We start from the raw sequence: 19915 nt of genomic DNA on the forward strand, positions 1-19915 counted from the left end.
TTTTAAATTCCAATTTAGCTGGCATCAATGCGGGCCTCAACAACATCAACTCGCTGATGAACACTACGGTGGCCCCGAACGTGTCCCTATCGCGCACCAACCTGCCCTCGGACGCCCAGCTCAGTCCGAACTTTGCTCAGACGCTGATGCAGCAGCAGCTCAGTCCTGGTCTCAGCACACCTTACAGTCCACAGCCCAATCAAGGTTTGAATCCATTGAGCTCTCACGAACACTTAATTCCTAATCCTCTTCGTTTTCTTGCAGGCTATGCCCCTCAGTTCCCGCAGCCTGGTCAGCGTCTCTCGCCGCAGCAGCAGCAGCAGCTCAACCAACAGCAACAGCAGCAGCAGCAGAACAATGCCCAACAGCAGCAAATGGCCTACCAGCAACAGCAGCAGCAGCAACAAGTGGGTGACGGAGGACGTTCCAACACGCCGTTTGGGTCCAACTCAGGCATGCAGTCGCCGGGTATGCAGAATAGCCCCCAGCAGTGGGGAGGCGGAGGTGGAGGAGGCGGTGGCGGCGGACCAGGCGGTCCATTGCCGGCTGGTAATGCTGGCAGAACGTTGCAGCAGCACAACCCCATGCTTATTGCCCAACTGCAGGTGAGTGACGCATAACTCAATCATTTGAAGGACAATTTGTTAACTCCGTTCCATGACGTTCCCGCTGCAGGGCGTGAGTCCGTATAATGCGCGCCAATACCAACAGAACCAGAGACGCGGCTTGAACTCTCCGGGAGCTGTTGGGCCAGGTGGAAATTCAGCGGCAGCGGCACTGCAGCGCCAGAACTCGTTCCAGGGCCAGGGCGGTGGCGGGTCCACTACGCCCGACGGATCGGGTGTGGGTTTCGTTGGCCCGCAGTCGCCGTACGGCGGCAACGTCAATGTGTTCCAGCAGCAACAGTTGCAGCGATTGCAGCGACAGGGCAGCGTTCCACAGGCCACGCAACATCTGCCAGGTAAGAGAATGCGATGCGGGACAGTTCGAAGGGAAGAAGCAAAATAGGAAGATTTGACAATTTCCTTCGTTTAAGAAGTACAAACTTGATTGTTATAGGAGCGATGAAAAGGGGAGTAATAGTTTAGAAAGTGTTCCCTTGGGAACGAAATGCCGTCTCTCTTGTGAATCAAGCGCCCCTTAATCCATTTACTAAACATTAAACACATATTTAGACAGCTTTACACACAAAAACACACTGACACACATACCACACACACGATACTCGATAATCCTAATTAGTTTTAATCGAAGCCAAAAGAAAAACAAAACCAAAACCAAAAACAAAACCGCTTAACCAAAACAGGCTCGCCACGCTTTGGCTCCTCACCAGTTGGCAACAACAACCCCGATAGCTCAGCCGCCGCCGGCAACCAGCAGCAACAGCAGCAGCAACAACAGCAGCAGCAACAGCAACATCAGCAGCAGCAACAGCTGATGAACGGGCTGAGCATGTCGCCGCATCCGCATCCCCACCCGGCGATGATGGGCGTCGGCGGTATGGGCAGTGGCGGCGGCAATGGCATCATTGGCCTTGGCGGCGGGGGCGCCAATTACGGCGGGCCCCTTGGCGGCTACGGGCAGTCGCAGCAGCAGCCAAATGATTTCTATGGTCGGGCGCAGACCGGTAAGCCCGTGTGCTCTTCTCTCAATCTCAATCTCAATCGCAATCTCCACCTCAATCTCTCATTACAAACTACTCACGCGATCGCTGTAAAAATCACAATGCCTTCAAATCTTTGTACATAAATATATAGTATGTATGGCCATATAATCCATTGCCACGCATCGTAAAGCAACTCGAAATTTGGGAGCATCCTTTAGAAACAAAAATTTAATAAATTTAAGCTGGAAACATACACATCTCGACACTCCTAACCCACACATATGCGTGTATCTCTTTGTATAACCGTACGATCATTGTAAATAACCAACAAACCCATTAAGAACAGTCGGTTGAGCTGTAAATAATACCTCTATACATAGTTCCAGGCGCAGCACCCAATTAACCCTAGTACATCCCTTTAGACTTAAGATGCCCCCAAAGAAAAATCCCAGAAAATCTAAAGTAAATTGAAGGGAGAGCTAGAAAATTACAAACTGTACATTTTAAATTGGTCATTGCTTTAGGCTCTTATTATATTTGTTGAAGTACACACCCATCCCCATCCCGATCTTTTGTCTGCCCCGACCTTTGTGTTTCATGTTGTATTTTGTTGTCTATATGTTTTGTGTTTATTTTGTGTCCTACGTCCTAGAGTTGAGCCAAAACCCATGTGACTAAACCATATTTTATGTAGATTCCCCAGCTGAATGCACTTTACTCACTGCTTCACCTCTGACTCTTTCAGCTGGAAATGGCGGTGGCGGAGGCGTAGCCGGTGGCTCGGATTTCGTAAAGCAGGAGCTCCGGGCGGTGGTGAGCGTGAGGAAGGCAGCAGCCGCGGGTGGTGCCAACGCCGGGGGAAATGTGGCGCAGCGCGGCCAGACGCCGCAGAGTCCACTGCAGCAGGGACCAGTAATCGGGGGTGGCAGCGGAGGAGGCGGCGGGGGAGTTGTGGGCGGGGCCAATAGTACAAACGCCATGGGCAACGTAACGCCCACGGGCAGCGGCAATGTCGGCAACTCCATGCTCAACATACCGCCAGATCCAACAATAGGCTTTAGCTTTGAGACGCGTAAGTACACCTCACTATTCACAAGTTAAATTTAAATTTAAACTATTTCACTTTTTTTGCAGCGGACTTCTTCACCAGCAGTGCTACGAGGTGACCCTAAGGTGCCTATGCCAGACCCAAGGATCAGGAACAACCAAAACTCCACTTGCGCACGCATTTATGGCTCTAGATATCGAAGGATAATAGGAAATCGTAGGACGAAAGTGACAAAGAACGGAACAAGCCGAAGCATGTATATCAAATTAAAAATATTAGCTGCACTATTACAACCACAAAAAAATTTAAAATATATATATATATATGAATATATTTATTTTATAATACTAGCAAATATTAATTGTAAAGAAAAATGGGAACCTCGTCTGAAAGAAATTGCAAAAACCATATAATTACCAGACATACGCTATAGTTAAATATTTTCAAAACCGAAAAAGCTGAAAAAAACGAACATAAAAAACAAAATGGATACAAAAAATGCATATTTATTACGTTTAAATATAGAGCCTAATTCTAAGAGCTATATATACAAAACAGAAAAAAGAAACAAAGCAAAACATAAATAATTATGTGGTTAAGTGATGAGTGTTTCGAGGTGTTGTTGAATTGATATATGTATATTTAAACAATAACATTAAACATTGTAAAGAATTGCAGACATTGCCGCTGACAACGGCTGCAATTTGCTAGGCTTTAGACATAATGACAAGCGATTAAATATTGTATACATATTGAATGCGAAACATGAAACATGTAACATGTAACACACAAAAACACACACACGCCTGCGTACATCGAGTACGCAACGCAAATGTATATTTAAAATTAGTGTTGAATTTTTTCAGTGTGATAATTTGTTAAATTTTATATACTAAATGTTGCTAATTTGTTGCTGCAAAGGCACGAGGACCTCGACCCCAAAGGCTTTGCTTTATGTTTATCTTCCGAACAGTTGTGTGCATCTTGGAACATTTCTTGTTTTTTATTTACCAACTTACCAAACGGACACTAAACACTTCTCTGCGCCTCTACGATTAGAAAAATAATCCCCCTATAATTGTACATATTTTCACTATATGATTTCGCTAAGTTGCGCCGTCTTAAATTGTAATTCATAATTTAGTTAATGCTCGTTTAAATATATACTGTAATTAATCTTAAATACATTTATATCAAAGCGAGAAAGCAAAGCGCGCAAAGCAAAGTCGGCGTTGCAATTTCATGTGAAGGCTATTTTACAGGTTTTGTTTAAACTAATTTGTAATTTTATCCATTTTATATTAACTATTATATACTAAATCTAATACATCGGTATGTACACACACTTACGTATGTATGTATAATTTAGAAACCCTCTTGAGGGGCATTTTGCTAGCTAAAGCAAAGCAAAGCGTTTCGCGTTTTATATTATGTAATTTTTATTGATTTTTGATTTTGTTTAAATCCTTTAAGTCTATTAAGTTGGGTTCAATCGTTATAAATATTATTTTAAAGAGGAACAATACAAATGCTATACAAATATTATTGAAATAAATTTAGTTTATATTTTTATGAAAATACTGTTTAAACCGCAAAGCCCTAAATAAAAATTTACATACAATATATTTAAACATCAGACCGTTTTCGTTTCCTTACACATTACCTTTGTTTTATTTAACAAATTATTATGCTGAAAGAAAAATGCGAAGAAACAACGACTAAAAACAAGAAAAATAAAGGATTAAATAATGGCATTCATTGATGACAAAAATGGCGATATTAACACTTGGGAAAATAGAAATACCTCTCGTTAAGTTCAAAAGAATATGATAAAATACAAATTTATAAGAAAATTGAACGTAACTGAATAATCAATGGATTCTAGTAAGTCGGTTTAGATGAGGTGTAAATACATAGATTGTAAATGGTTCACATAAACTTAAATTATTTTAAAGCTGCTAGCTGAATCACAATTGCCACTCATAACAAATATAAATAGCGTAGGATTGGGTTCTACATTAAGAGGCTACATTAAATGCAATTAAATTAAATTAAAGTTAAAAAAGTGTCGGCCCATTTTCGGCCTTCGGCTCTCTCCCCTTAGTTTTTTTTGATACGGATAAAACCTCGAACCAGGAAAGTTTATGAATAACAATGAATATACACAAGTATACTGCATTTAGCATTATATATACACCTATAAATAGTTTTAACGCAAGTTATTCACATAGCATACCTATGCCTAAATATATATTTATGTGGGATAAGGATATAGCAAATTTCACACACACAGCAACACAAAAAGTACATATAAAGTGCATTAATGAATTTAAGCATTTAATGAAATTATTTAATTTGTAAGCATAACGAAATATATTGACTTATTTCGGGTATATTTAAAATAAACAAATATTTACAACAGGTATAAATTCATGAATTAAGAAAGTAATCTAACACTCTAAGCGCTAACTAACTCTTTGGCAACAAATATTTACGTAAAAAGGGCGGGTGGAGTTCATTTTTATATAGGGATGACCACAGAAGTGCATATAACATTTGGTAAGCTTTTCTCTTATCAGGCACACTTAGTCGATCGAGTTACGCATACATTTTTGTATATATCAAATATATAAGATTTTAGTAATTAGTTTGAACCAGTTTCAAGCGCGCTCGTTTTGAGCTTTTGCGAAATGGAGGGGAATTCGACAAGGTAGTTTGTTTTTTACCCATTTACCAAATTGGTTTCGCCATTGAAAACACCTTAAAATATGTTCATTTTAGAGGTAAATCTGAGTAGCGGGTTTCCCTGAATTTTTACTGTACATACATCATTACAGAGTGGAATATATTTGATTTTTATGCAACCTAGTACCATAAAATTTGTACCAAATCACTCACTGACGATTTAAGATTATAGCCGGATGATCGAAACAAGTATAACAAACAAATAATGCAACGCCCTGTACCCGTGCATAATGCCTACAAAGATTTGTTAAAAATTAATATTTAATAAAAAATAAAAATACTATTTACTAAAATACAAAAAAGATGCCCTGAACCGCAATGAGTAGTGCCCAAACATACGATAACGGAATACAAATGAAATATATTAACTAGCATTTAAAAAGTTATAACGAATTCTAAAAAGAACAGCCTCAAAAAATAGTTGTAAACGAAAAATAGCGAAAATAGCACAATTTTGTATTTAAAAATATTGAGTAGAAATTTGTACGAACACCAAGCAAATCCACAACAGATTAACAGACCGAGAGCAATATAAGGTACATATATGAAGAGTCAAACAGAATCTCACACAGAATATGGAACACACTATAACTACCCAATATCCGTATTATTTAGTTTGCACTCTGTACAGGAAACGGGAGAAAATGGCGGAGCGGAAATAGAAACCAGTGCTGGAAAGGGAAGGAGGTATTGTTGATTGGCTGTGTTAAAAACAAAAACGGAAACTAAAGTTGAAAGACCGAAAAACGTACGACGAAATGGTGGAAAAACCAGAAAGTAAAACCCAAAATTATGAATTGAAAACAATTTTCAAATAGCAGTTGGGTCGAGGGGTTAGCGTAGTTAGATGCGTTCAGGGAACGCTTGTAGGAACCGAGGAAGAATGATGATTGAATAGGATAGAGTCGCCGGATAAGGGCTTGAATTAAGCGATAATATTTTTCGCAGCAGGCAACTTAAGTTCAAATTGTCACATATGCATTTTATAATATCATTTAGAAACACACGTTCATTTGACGCTTGGAGCTATTATACATATTCATACCGTATTATTATTATTATTATTAAAAATGTGTTGGGCACATCGGCTTAGAAGTCGTGATTCGGAGGGAAGACTGTACTGAAGTGGACTACAAATTGTTTAATCTTTATTGTGAGAGTTTCGATTAGATTGTTCTTGTTTATTGCAAGTTTTTGGCTTGATTGAAATACTTGATTCATAAGCAGCTACAGAAAAATGAAACCTAGTCCCTGAACAGCCTACAGCCCCAATGATTGTTATTAATCTGAGTGTTATGTTTGTGTCACCTGTCACTGTTCGTTCACTGTCACCTCTCACTGTTTACGTGTATTGATTGTCCTTATGTGTTGTCCTTGTCTCTACAAATCGTATTATATAGCTCGGTAAAAGGAAGAGTATCTTAAGTCTATATATGTATAAATGTACCTTTTTGCTATGTACTGTATTTTCTGTAACTATATATACGCAAACGAGGCGGTCCTTCGCCGCCCCCATCACCCACACATGCATACACTGCAAGTTATTGCATTTCACATTATATAAGGAGAAAAACATAACAAAATAATTGCAAAATTTCACTCTAGACACACTAAACGATTAACACTAATTTTTAAATTCAACTCTGTATATGTGTATATGTAACTTTTGTCTAAAGATTCAAAAAATGAGATGAAACGCGAGGAATGAGGCAAGCCCATTGAAAGTTTCACTTGATTTTAAATTAATAAAACACAGACAAAAACACAAAAATTACTTTAGTTCAACTAAGTACGTACAAGATAATTGACACACAGAGATACACACATGCAACACAATAGCAAAATGTTTAAAGAATTAAATTTAAAATTAGAGGATGAAATTCTGTACACTCTGTTTGTACTTAAAAATCGACATACACATACGTGTATGTATATGTATACATAAAGGTAATTAAATTTATTAATTAATTATACAACAAACGCAAGCGATCTGCAACAACCAGCAACAAGAACAACAGACACGTTCACTTAATGTTTAACAACTGAACAAATACATTGAAAATGAGAAAATGAAAAAGACTAAATAAAATATTAACGAAATAAGCGTAAAATTATGACAATCCGAGGATCTTATTCGTTCTGATTATTCTAGGGAGGTAAGCTATAGTCTGCCCATCTTGGTGGCCATATCCACGATCATTTCCAGGTTGTCGTTCAGGGTCTTCACCTGGTTGAGCGTGTTCTGGTCCATTTCCATCAGCACCTCCCGTTCTATATTCTTTATCTTGTGCGGCTTCACCGTGATCACGCCCTTCCTGGTGGGGATGTGGACGTCGGCATGGAGTTCCGCATGAGCCTGCACCGCTAGTGGGCTACCCGACGTTGAGAGCACTCGCTCCCCGGGACGGGGCCAGCGCTGGAATGTCATGGAGATGTCTTTCATGGTACGGCTTCTTGTCTTCATTCTGTCCACCGACTGAGCCTGGTCCCGCTGCGATTGGGTGCGAGGAGTGCGTAGACGCAGCCGGCCAATAGAGAGACTGCGACTAGTGGGGGCCATGGGAGCTGAAAGAGTCGGTCTATATTAAGGTATATTAAAATATTTCATTTCAAACTCCGTCTCACCCAGAAATTGATAGTCTTCGAAGTGGTCAAGTGGATGGGACAAAAAATCAGTCAGCTTCATGTCCAATATTTTCTTATCAGTCCTGCTGAGGATTACCTTGATTTTGTGATCCACCTCTTGCTTGGCGCGTTTTTCCATCTCATCCACGGTCTCCAAGACGGAATCGATTTTGATTTGGGCCAAGCGAAGCTTTTCGTCAATATCCGCCTTTAATCGGTCGGCCTTGCGCCTTACAATCTTTGTACGCGGCATTTTGCTTAATCGGATAATAATGGGTTCTATCGCCTAAGACTACTACTCCTAAGGCTACTTTGTGGCTTCCGCTTCATAACATTTATTTATTTACAAAATACGAGGATACAAAAAATGAATGTTTTAACAAGATGATGGCCTAAGAACGTGAATAAATGTAAGTGTAAGTGAAATGTAATATTTTATTAATTGTAGCTAGTAAAAAACAAGATTAGTAAAAAAAGATGGAAAAAGATTGTCCACAAAAGCAATTTTGAATTTCATGTACACTTATTGCAGACGAACATTTATTTAAGCTTACGTATACGTTATAGAATTTTAATATATGGTTTGAAAATAAAATATATAAGAAAGACAAAATATAACTTAAACGCCTAATACTTAAAATATATGATAGTGAATTGTCTATATATGCTTTTGAGTTGGCAACTATTTTAACCCCACCATGTTGGCCTTATTTACGATCATCTGCAAGTTCTCGTGCAGCGTTTTGATCTGGTTTAAAGTGTCCTCGTCCAGGTTCTCCAGCAGATTCGCTTCTACTTCGTCGGCATCCAGTTTCTTTGGCCGCAGACTCAGGACTCCGTTCCGAATGGGTATGTTAACATTGGCAAACTTGTCCGGCATCCTGATGACAAAAAATTACTTTGAAGTTTTTCCAAAATACTTGTTACCATTCAAAACTTACACTTGGGCCACCATCGGACTACCGCACTTGGAAAGGGCGATCTCACCCGGCTTGGGATAACGCAAGAAGGCCATTGGCGGCGTTGAGGGAGATCCGCTGCGCATCTGCTTCTGGGCCAGGGGTGTGCGATCGGCGCTGAAGGCCTTTGTGCGCGAGGCCATCGGGGTTCGCATCTTGCTCCTCGACAGGCGGTTGGTAGAGGCTCCACTGCAGTTGGGAGTAGGCGCCGGTTTGGCAGAGCGCAGAACATTAAGTTCTCCACAGGCGGAACGACTCCTCCGTGCTCTACGGGACCTGACTGATTGCAGCGGTCCCGGAGTACGCATTGCCTTTGCAGATCGCATCATGGAGCCAATGGGCCCGGAAAGCATGCTACTGCCGCTCGCTCCCAGGCTGCTGTCCTCTGTAAGGTAGCCTAGATGATACATTTGGGCGACAGGGGAAGTGATCGTGGACGGGTGCAGTGAGTGTGAGCGATGTGGGGGTTAGAAAGCAAAGATAAGTTAGTCAAAGAACCGAATACCAGTTAGATTTAAAGTAAAAGACAAAAAAGCAGTTAATGAATATTATAAAATGAAAAAACCATAATTTCAACACCAAAAGACTGGACCATAAAGCAACCCATATGAATATCCTTCTTTCGAAGGAGTTACAAATTTCGTACAAACCTTCGTCATTGCGATTGCCTGTACCCGTACCGCCTGTTGTGTTGCTCACGGTGGATGAGGATGCGAGCAGTTGGGTTTGGTCGCTGGCCTTGTAGTCGCTAAAGTGGTCCAGTTGCTCAAAGAGCAGCAGAGCCTCTGGCATTTTCATGTCGCGCAGCTCCTGCTGCAGTTGTCCCTGTAGTTTCTTGATGTGCTCATCCACCAAGGCCAAGTATTTCGACTCCAGCGAGTCGATTTCCATTAATCTGGACTCTAGCTTCAGTTCGTAGAGGCGAAGCTTCTCTTCGCGGTTGGCCACCTCGCGATTACGCTTCGAATTCTTTGGTAACTTGGTGCGTGGCATCTTGTTTGGCTTGTGTGCGTTTTAATTTATTTTTGAAGCTACGGAGTTAATGCGGGACACACGTTTATGTTGCAGTTATTCTTTTTTGAGTTTTTCCGCTAAAATTTGAGCGTCATCTGCTAGTGTGCCCAGATGTTTAAACAGTGTTGGGAAGACATCCACACCCGATAACTTGAAGTTATCGATAGTTGGGTTATGCGGTATAGTTGGCAACACTTTGGCAGCATTCAAAATTTTTAAAACAATTTTTTATAATTTTATTTATTATATATATTTAGGTCTTAAATTTAAATTAAAAGCTTAGTAAAAGGTTTTTGAAGAATTAGAAGTAGAAAAGGAAAGAACTTACGTATTTTATTTATTTTTAGGTTATAGACTGTACAATTTTTTGGTTTGAAAAATGTATGATCTTTCTTAAAAGTTTTTTTTAAGTGTCTTTGGAAACTATAGTTTAATTGTATTTGAATTTTTCCTGATATAAATTATGTTATCTAAACAAAACTGTTTGAAAAAATGGTATATAAAGCTCCTGGTTGGTCTTGTTCCCCAACTTGTCACACAAGTTTTCGATATCCTATGCGGAGCTGCAATTCTGGATGGCCAAACTGGCCATCAGAAAATTACAGCCGCAATCCTATTAGACCCACTAAAGCGCCCCGCTCTTCGCATTTCTCAATTTGGTTGCAGGACCTGCTCCACACACATAAATTGCATTTTGCGGCGCTTCGCCTGTCTGCTATCTGCTCCTGTTAGCTGCACTTCGGATCGCACACTCTTGCAGGATTCTAATAAGCCCTGGGTGTGTGTGTGAATGGAACACAAATCAAAGGCATTTTTGTCGTGCTCTCAGTCCAGCATTTGGGGGGCTTCTTGCACTTTGACGCCTCCGCTTCAGTTCAGGACACTGCCATATCCTGCGTAGAGCCTTTGAAAATACTGGGAATTTTCTATCCATAAAAAATGGTATTTTTCATTTATTAAGTTCTTACAAGTTCTTATTAAGTTCTTAGGTTACCGATGAAATAATTGCTACTAATTTAAAGTCCCAAAGTTCCGAAGGACTTTACGTGTTGCAGCATAATCTTAGCAATTTTGCTAATTAAGTGAGCTGACTAAAAGTTTTAATTTGCCAGCGGTTCGTGCCTGCCAATAGCAGCTGCAAATGGATGAATAATAAAGACTGAGGATACTGTCAAACGGCAGGAGCCCCCCAATCAATGACGGCAATAACACGCTGGCAAAGGATATACACTCCCGCCATCCGGCTATCCATTCACTCAACTATCCACCCATTCAGCCACCCATCCATTCATCCAGTCATCCAGTTATCCAGCCATCCATCCATCCGGGAGCAGGTATTTCAGCGGCAACAACACCGAAACTCAATTTGCGCCAGGCAAATGATGCGTTAAGCATATAAAATGCAAAGCGGAAGCGACGTTCACGGATAGATTACACAGCTACTTACAAATGTGCGTCCCCTGACCCTTAGCCCCGGCTGGCCGCTTCCCCTCCCCGACTGCCATCCAGCTGCCCTGCCTTACCCCGTTGATTCCCATGACTTTTCCTGCGTGTCTGCAACTGTTGCATATTGCAGTGCGTGTGCTCTGTCGCTGTTGCCTTTATTGCCCCGGCTGCTGATGTTAATGCGAGCAGGTGCTCTCGGCGGAAAAGTCATCGCCGGAGTCCGTGAACGAGTGCCAGACATTGTCAGGGGATTCTGGCCCGGATTCTGGCAGGGAGGGACCTCCAGCAGCTCCCCAAAGCCGCGTCACTCGAACAAATGTGTGTCTGCCATCGTGACATCTTTTGGGAGCGTTTTCAGGTAATGTCGGCGAGACCCATTTTGTAAAGTGCATCATCCAGCAAAAGTGTTTTTCTATCCGGATGCCATGCTTAGATCCACTCGAGCTAATTGATTTGTCCTTTGGGAGTTGTAGATTATCCCTTTTTTTATTTTTTATCCATATTCTGTGGTGTATTTTTTGTATGAATACGGGGTATTAAGAGAGGGAGTGGTATTCTTTTAATAAAATATGTCTTTAAAGGTTTTTTCGAACAACATTTATTTTACCATTAAACTTGCAATATAAAAGTATATGTCTTTTAAGTAAATACATCTAATAAAATTATTCAAAATAGTTGTAATATTATTGAAAACTTTCTCAATAAAACATAAAAGATAATTTTTATCAACTTAATCAAGGTCCTTGCTTTTTAATGTTTTCTATCTATAATAGTAAAACATAATTGGTCTCAATTATGGAAATTAATTTACCTTTCTGATAAACAGACCTCGGCAATCAACCCGATTGGTGAGGTGAGAGTAAAAATTGTGGGCCAGAACATGCAACCCAAGGGCCAGAAAATAGCCACAGGCACTGTAGGCAGTTGCAACTACCCCAGACGAGGCCCTCGGAAGGAATCATTAGAACTTTATGGCTTTTCGATATAATTTCGACCCGTTCTCGACCTCCCCTCGAGCTTAATGAGCTCCATGCGGCCGGGCGGTTCAATTGAATTCATTTGTGCCCGGGAAGTTGTTGGGCAAACCCAATTAAAATTTCGACTGCCCGTTTCGGTAGCGATAAAGAAAGAATAGAAAGGAGGGCGGCCAACCACCCGCCCAACACCGTACAGGTGTTGCCTGGTTTCACCTGGGCTCCGCTTGCCACTCGTTTCTTGGAGCTCCAAAGTGCAACTTGCACTCGCTCGAAAGTCACTCAATGTTCCATTTCCACTCGTTCCGCGCGGACTCAAGCGGCGCCTTGGCATATGCAGCACATTTCAGTCGCTTGTGGGAGGCAGTTGCATTCGATTGCCAGCATTTTAGGAGCGGAGCACCATCACTGTCTGGAACGCCGAAGCAAACGGACACCAAGAAAGAAGAAAGCAGAGACAGAGAGAGCGGCGGGCGAGGAGAAATGAGCAAGGAGAGCAGAGCATTTCGCTGGTGCGTTCCCACTCATTCGACACACTCATTTTCCTTTAGTTTTCCCTCGGATACGTTCTGTTATTGTTGGCCTTTGTTTATTAGTGCGTGTCTTCGCGTTTCTTGTTGCCGCTGCGAGCGGTTTTTCGTAATTGAAACGAGAGCGACATAATTAAATTAAAATATACTCGGAAGCCCCCCACTCACCCCCACACACTTACACACTAGCATCGATAGACGAGCCAACTAATCACATTACCAGCCATCAGGCCATCAGTCGAGGCCCGAATCGCAGACCCGCAAGTCAAGAGCCACAGTTCGCATTGCATACATTTTGGCGCGCTTCGATATAAACACACCAACACATACCCCACTACACCAACCACTGTGTATAAGCGGCTCGGAGGCATCACTTCCTGTGAGGCGACAAAATTTATCAACTCTTGTGTCTGGTGAGTTGGTAAAAAGGCAATTAAATGAAAGCAGAAGAGAAAAGTAAAGTGAAAGTAATCTATTGATCAACAAAAACCTATGAAACGTGACACATGTCTAAATATATGATGGCATGATGAAATAAAAGGATTTTCTTTCATAAAATGTATAAAGTGCTTACCTAGTTTTTAGCTTAATATTAAAGCTTAATATTTATTATGTATGTGGATTTATAAACTATTTAAATATCAATAGATGTCCTTAAAATGAATGCTAATTAAGTTATAATTGTGGTTAATTTTATATTAAACAAGAAAGGAAAGCTAACGCTACAGCTAAACTCTAAAGCATTTAAGTAAGAGCTTATATTATTAGATATCGGCCAACTGTATCCGGCAGTTCAATTTGAGAATTTAACTTTTAAATCAATTCAATATAGAAAATAGATTCAATTAATATAGAAATTAATTTTCAAAATAAAGTTGGAAGAAGTCTCAAGCATCTTAAAAAATATGAAAGTTGTGTAATTTCCGATCGTTCAGTTTTATGGCAGCTAGAGGATATAGTCGCCCGATCATCTTAAAATTTGGTAGACGTGATGAACTTTCACAAAAATTAATCTGTATAAATCCCAACCTTCTAGCTTAAACAACACTGAAATTAACGAATTTACGATCAATTATCCGACTTATATTCTGCGTGCAAAGTAAAGAAGGAGCTGTGAAAAGTTTGAATTCTATAGCTTTAAAACTCAGGGACAGTTTGCGTAGAAACAAACGTACGTTTAAATGCTTATATTGACTCAGAAAGGGATCCTGATCTAGAATATATGTATATACTTTATAGGGTCGGATATGTCTTCTATATACAAAAATATTACTGATAGATTTGGTATTCCCTTTCTGTGCCACAAAAGACACACAAAAATGTGCCCCCATTTGAATGTAAATGTTGTACTTATTCAGTTAAGTTTATGACAACCATATCATTAACTCTTAAATAAAAACTATTAAGTAGTGTCGCTCTTCTGAGCATCCTCTTATCGACGGTTTGCATAATTCCACTGGGCATATAATGTCGAATTTAACGGCGATTTAAATTTTCATTAAATGCTTTCGAAGCTGTCCATAAACAGAAAACACAAAAGTGATAAAATGCAGAAATGGAAGAAGGACATAGGCGGGAGGACGAATGAAGTATTTACCCGGGCTGTTCCTTTGTCTTGCTTAATTCTGCTGGAACAAGTGAACCGAAATTGTCATTCACCCGGGGATCGATGAACCCATACATAATCCTGTCACCACCCACTCCCCTTCCACCCAATTATCCTTGAACAGCCCGAACACATCTGCGGTTAATGTGCGACAATCGCTCCCCCACTCCCCCTCTCCCCTTGGCCGATGCAATTTACTGCGCTGTAATTATTTTACTCGCATGCATTAACTTTTTTACGCACAACTGCAATTATGAGCACGGCAGGCGCACTCGCATTTATTTATTATTTTTTAACCAATTGAAAAACAATTTCGTTCCTTTCCTCCTGAAATGTTCGCTTCTGAAATTGAACAAATCGGCGTTTTTTGTTGGTGTTTGCACGCGAAATTGAATGATTGAATTGCATGTGCATTAAATACGTGTCGTTGTACCACTTTGGCCGGATACCCTTCTGGACAGACTCCTCGAAATCGCCTGCTCCATCCCAATCACATTCGTTCACAATTCGCATTTGTCGCGCTTCAATTATACTGGAAAATATTTGCATTCCGACGCATTGAACACGAAGGGGCCCGTACCGGGTTCCGGAGGCAGGCGCCGGAATGTTTGCCTACGTGCCATCCGAAGGATATTCGACGAGGTCCTTTAGGTAGGGGACTTAGGGCGATGCTTTTGCATTTCGCATTTGCGTCCATTGTCCACGTTTTAAGCACGCCCCCGGAATTATGTATGCTTCATTAAAAATTTAATTAAACGCGCAAAATGTAAAAACTACAAAAACTTGTTTATTCCCGATTTTGTTTTTTCGGCTTGCGTTAATAAATAATAATTAATGTAATTTTAGATGCCAGGGGTAGTCCTCAGGGAAAATTGAACTGCAAATGATCGAAAAGTATCAAATAGTAAATTTGCTGTAAATTTATTATTTAATATTAAAGTACACCCTCTCTGCTAGATACTAATATTTCACTCTTAGTCTTAAGTTTCATATATTTTTCAATGTATGGGGGTAATCCCATCCTATTTCAATATCATATCTTTTTATCCTTTCGCTGGCAGCCGTTGGCATCCATCCAGGGCAAGAAGTGGAATATTCACTTTACAAAATCTCCCGACAAAACGTATACATAATTTAATAGAATATTATTTTGTGCTGAGGAGGCAGGCGGCAGGCGGCAGATGGCCAATGGCCGACTAACAATAATGCATAGATAATGCGCCAGGCTAGCCCCGCTCCCCCTTGTGCCCCTTATAGCCACTGCCAGTGCCCGGAGTGCCCAAGTTGAAAAAAATGCAGTTGCTGAGGTTCCGCCAGCATCAACAAATTATAATTGTAAAGGCTGCTGTAGCTTGGACGGTGGCTTCACTTGGGGCAAGTTGGGTGGCAGATCTTGCGGGGCACGACTGCGGGGGTCAGTTTTAGCGTGCGTTTGCAAAAGTCATAAAGAGCTCTCTACCTATTCCCCACCACGTCCCAGGGAATCGCCGACAAGCGCCGGACAAGTTGACGTTTTTGGTCCGCGAGTCCTGTTCTTGCCACTAGTTTTTCCCTTTTTTCCTTCAGTTTGCCGGAGAAAGTATGTTAATAAAAATTTTAATTTATCGCCAGGCATAAAAAGTGGTAAAGTGCTGGACTGGCAGCCCTACGTTTTCCCCCATTTTAGTTGCAAGGATATTTTCATATTTTTTCTTTTTTTCTTTATATATTCCCTATGTGCTTTAACACGCACAAAACGCGTTCGTTGGCATCGCCGTTATTGAAGTTCTCAATAGGGCTTACACTAAAAAAAAAAAATAATATTAACTAAATACAAATAAGTACATAAAAAAGTTCACAATGTTTTTAGAAAGCCTTAAATTTAGATGCATAGAAATTTATATAAAGTTTTCGGGGAAAGACACAAACTTGTTCATTAGAAATTATGATAAAATAAACTTATTAGCATCTATAAAATATCAAAAAGTAGCACATTTTTTGTTAGTGTTATCCTTTTCCTTAGCCCCCCGGGTATCCAGCTTTGTTGACGGTGTCAGTGACGCCCTCGTCCACTTTGAAATAACCTACCCAGTGAGCGAGCGCCTCATCGATAATAGTTTCAAGAGTTTTTCGGCCAAGCAAAATAGAAATGCACGCCAAGTGCCGGCTGCAGATCCCCACAACGCCTCCACCCCTCTGCCGAGCACCACCCACCTCCCTGCTCCCAATATCCACTGAATAACGCCCCTCGGCGAACTCAACGCAACGCGAGGCACACAGACGAGAGGCGTCCACTTCAAAGTTCGATTTTCTGTATTGAAAATTGGCGTGCATTAGTTTCAGACTTTCCCGAGAGGTTCTACGAGGAGGGGGCTAAAAGAGGGGGCTGAGAAGGCAGGGAGGAAGCGAGTGCGGTTGTTGCGACTTTAAGTGCGGCACTAATTAGTGGTGTTTTCAATTGTGCCTGGGATGGGTTAAAAATAAGTCGAGAATACCAATTATTTCATAATAAATTTCTTTAGTTATATTTCAGAGAAATATTTTAAATAAAATTTAATTTATTTTGGTTTGTATACTCTGTATAGAGGTACTGTGTATAAAGTCTCTTAAAAACAAAAATCCCATTAAAAAGCTTTACTCTGTAAATGATAGGACATATTTTTCCCAGCCAGGCCAGTGAAAAGCCTATAAAACTTGCCGCAGATATGGCCTTAATTTGTGGGAATGTGAAATTTTGAGGCTTAGCTCGTAAATAAACTCGTGTTGTTCAGTTGGTGTGTCGCATTATAAATAACACACACGACCCGAGACTGAAATCCAGCTACTGCCGCCACCCTCTGGCGGTTGGCCACTGCTTCTACCTTCACCCACTGACCCACCGCACGCTCCACAAATGCGCCTGTAAGCGGAAGTGCAGGCACAAAATTTGCTCCCTCCATCCGCCTTCCGGTTCCCGGGCAGCTGTCTCCTTCCCGCTTTGTGCCGCTGTCTTTGTCTGGCCAGAGTGCACCGTAGCAGAAGCATGATAAATTTAATTTTACAACCCCAGCGACTCCTATTGCGACATTTCGTGGCATGTTTTCTTTTCCTCCTTTAACCAACTATTAGAAAATGTAATAATAAAATATTTAATGACCGCCTCTCTGGGCAAAGCAAACAATCATGTGCGGGTTCTCGATAAATGTTGAATGGCCGAAGGGCAAAGGGTTTTGTTTTTCTTTCTCGTCGGGGGCGAAATGGCACCAGAATTTATTCGAAGGTAAAGTTCATTTATAAATGTATTAGAAAGTAATTGAATGGTAGAACTACGTCCACCTTTAAAGAAGCTTTTAACGGCTTAAGGAGCTCTACTATTTCTATTGAAATGTTAAATTCAATTACCGAAAGTATCAGTATTTGGTTTTCTGCCAGACTTTAGAGCGCTATCGCTTCTCTTTTCACTTTACTCTAATTAAAGCTATAAATTACTTTTCACTGGGACCCGAGCTATTTGCCTGTTTTTCCTCTCAGCTGCATTTTTAATTGCTATTTTTGCAACATATTAAAAGAATCCCCGGCCAGCCAACATGCCCCGCTCGCCCCCGTTTGGGGCCGAAAGCAACTAGACTCCGACATGCATAACCAATTGCCTGGGCGACCGAAGGTGCAAAACTGGGAGTGTGCAAAAAAAGGATAATAACGGCATAATTTAGCATCAACGCCCTGCGAAGTAGGCCAAAATACATAATCAGGGGGCGTGGCGGAAAATGGCAAGCGGAAAAACCCAGAAATTGCAGCAAATAAAAATTGCAAAAATGCCAGCGCAAAAAAATGATTGTAACTGGGAATAGGAAGGAAGAAAAAAAAGTCGGCTACAAAATTATTCGAGGCGACGTTCGCATACTTGTGCAATTTTATTTCTTTCCCAAATGTTTGCAGGTGGCTTGTCTGTGTGGGTGCCTCCTGCATGCGTGTTGGGGCTGTGGCTGTGGCTGTGTGCGGGAGGCAGGTTCTGGTCCACAGATAATTTCTTTGCCTTCCACATTGCAGCGACGAGCATTTTCCCAATGTATTTTTCGCAAAGTTTCCGGTACGCTCGGCAGCAAATTTATTGAACCATGAAATGTTTGTGTACGTGTCCTGGCCCAGGGATAGAAGCTGACAAGCGGTGTCGAGGGCGGAGCGGGGGCGTGGGGTCTAGGACCGAAGGATGCCATCGACCAAGTTTTGGGGGGATAGGGCGGTTTGATTTTGTCTAGAGGGACGGGCAACAGTTTCTCGCTAGTTTACCCTGTAAAATAATGTCCCGGAGGGGCTCTAACATAATAATAACAGATATCCAAGGCTTTACAAAAGTTCATTATTCAGCTTGATCATTGTGGTTGTATTTCAATCATTAATTTGAGTTTATTTGATTTTTATGCATATTTGTATTTGCTTAATCTTTTATCTTAATAATCTTTTTTAGTTTTATTTTTACAATCGAAAAAATAATGATTATTAATAAATTTAAAACTTAAAACTTAAAATTTAAACATTTATGTTGGAAATGCATAGATTATCTGGGTCTTGTAGATTATCTCTTTAAGGGAGCAGGATAATTTGAGACTTAAAAAAATTTTTTTTTTCAAAAATTTTTTATTTAATAGATTTTTAATAGATAATTTTTTATTTAATTATCTTAGGAATATCCTGTGAAAGTTTCATGTCGATCGGACTAAAGCTCGCTGAGATACCGATTTTCTAGTTACTTTCTTTCCGTATACTTTCAATTGCTTTTAAAACTTTAGACGCGTTTTTTCTCAAAACAACTTTTTCAAGTCGATGCGTAACGTAACTCAAAATGTAATGCTCGAATCTAAGTAAAATTTTTCACACATCTTTAATACAATAATTACTTGCGGATGAACGAACGTTTTTTTTTTTTAATTTTTTTTACCATTTTCGCGAGCAAAAATGGGCTGAATTTTATGTAAAAATAGTACCTCCGACTTTACAACCGCGCCAAAAATTCAAATCGCATATTTTTCAAAATGGTTTCGTTCATCCGCACAAAAAACTAATATTTTAAGTAAATCAATTAAATTTTTTTTATTTCCGATAACACTGTAAGGCCGGACTTTACGCACCGCAAGATAATAATTTTTTAAAGCGGCTCCGGCCGCCTGCCCGTCTTGGGATAAATTCAAATTATTTCTTAAAAATAAAAATTCCTAGATACTCTCCAAATATAGCCATTTATCGTATAAAAAAATTGAATAAATATATTCACTCAGAAATGCAAAAAATCGAAAAAATCTGTTTTTTTCAGCCTCTGAAACCATCCTGCCTCCTTAATGGATACTATAAGTTAATGATTTTTTCGATTGGAAATAATGAAACAATCCCGAAATTTATATTACGT

General features: G+C 40.4%; 4 protein-coding genes across 13 annotated transcripts in view; 2 read left to right on the forward strand and 2 right to left on the reverse strand.

Annotated features, from left to right (window-relative positions):
- Positions 1 to 4290, forward strand: part of LOC6505366 (homeotic protein female sterile) — a 71820-nt gene extending 67530 nt beyond the window's left edge. For 5 of the 9 annotated variants that reach the window (XM_032455278.2, XM_032455276.2, XM_001964823.4 and 2 more), the window contains 6 exons: positions 19 to 204; positions 265 to 605; positions 676 to 961; positions 1307 to 1627; positions 2352 to 2678; positions 2741 to 4290. In XM_032455278.2, coding sequence (XP_032311169.1) covers positions 19 to 204; positions 265 to 605; positions 676 to 961; positions 1307 to 1627; positions 2352 to 2678; positions 2741 to 2772 — 1493 coding nt within the window. In that variant the 3' untranslated portion in view covers positions 2773 to 4290. The remainder of the gene's footprint in view (positions 1 to 18; positions 205 to 264; positions 606 to 675; positions 962 to 1306; positions 1628 to 2351; positions 2679 to 2740) is intronic. The other 4 variants (XM_044716017.1, XM_044716018.1, XM_032455279.2 and 1 more) reach the window with 2 other exon arrangements.
- Positions 4291 to 7293: 3003 nt separating this feature from the next.
- LOC6504718 (borealin) lies at positions 7294 to 8488 on the reverse strand. Its single transcript, XM_001964824.4, has 2 exons — positions 8025 to 8488; positions 7294 to 7964 (listed from the first exon to the last, which is right to left on the reverse strand). The coding sequence occupies exons 1-2, from the start codon at positions 8275 to 8277 to the stop codon at positions 7561 to 7563; spliced, it is 657 nt and encodes a 218-aa protein (XP_001964860.1). The 5' UTR covers positions 8278 to 8488; the 3' UTR covers positions 7294 to 7560.
- Positions 8489 to 8528: 40 nt separating this feature from the next.
- On the reverse strand, positions 8529 to 10132 carry LOC6504707 (borealin). 2 transcript variants are annotated; one of them, XM_044716019.1, is made up of 3 exons: positions 9634 to 10132; positions 8966 to 9368; positions 8529 to 8905 (listed from the first exon to the last, which is right to left on the reverse strand). In XM_044716019.1, the coding sequence occupies exons 1-3, from the start codon at positions 9974 to 9976 to the stop codon at positions 8707 to 8709; spliced, it is 945 nt and encodes a 314-aa protein (XP_044571954.1). In that variant the 5' UTR covers positions 9977 to 10132; the 3' UTR covers positions 8529 to 8706. The 2 variants fall into 2 exon arrangements, with proteins under 2 accessions (XP_044571954.1, XP_001964861.1); XM_001964825.4 differs by having other exon boundaries at positions 8966 to 9380; positions 9634 to 10130.
- A 3025-nt stretch (positions 10133 to 13157) lies between these two features.
- Positions 13158 to 19915, forward strand: part of LOC6505367 — a 35867-nt gene continuing 29109 nt past the window's right edge. The window contains exon 1 of the mRNA XM_044716020.1: positions 13158 to 13360. The gene's annotated coding sequence lies outside the window, so the exon portion shown is untranslated. The remainder of the gene's footprint in view (positions 13361 to 19915) is intronic.

The sequence above is a fragment of the Drosophila ananassae genome, chromosome 3R (genome assembly GCF_017639315.1).
Source record: "Drosophila ananassae strain 14024-0371.13 chromosome 3R, ASM1763931v2, whole genome shotgun sequence".
NCBI classification, from domain to species: domain Eukaryota; kingdom Metazoa; phylum Arthropoda; class Insecta; order Diptera; family Drosophilidae; genus Drosophila; species Drosophila ananassae.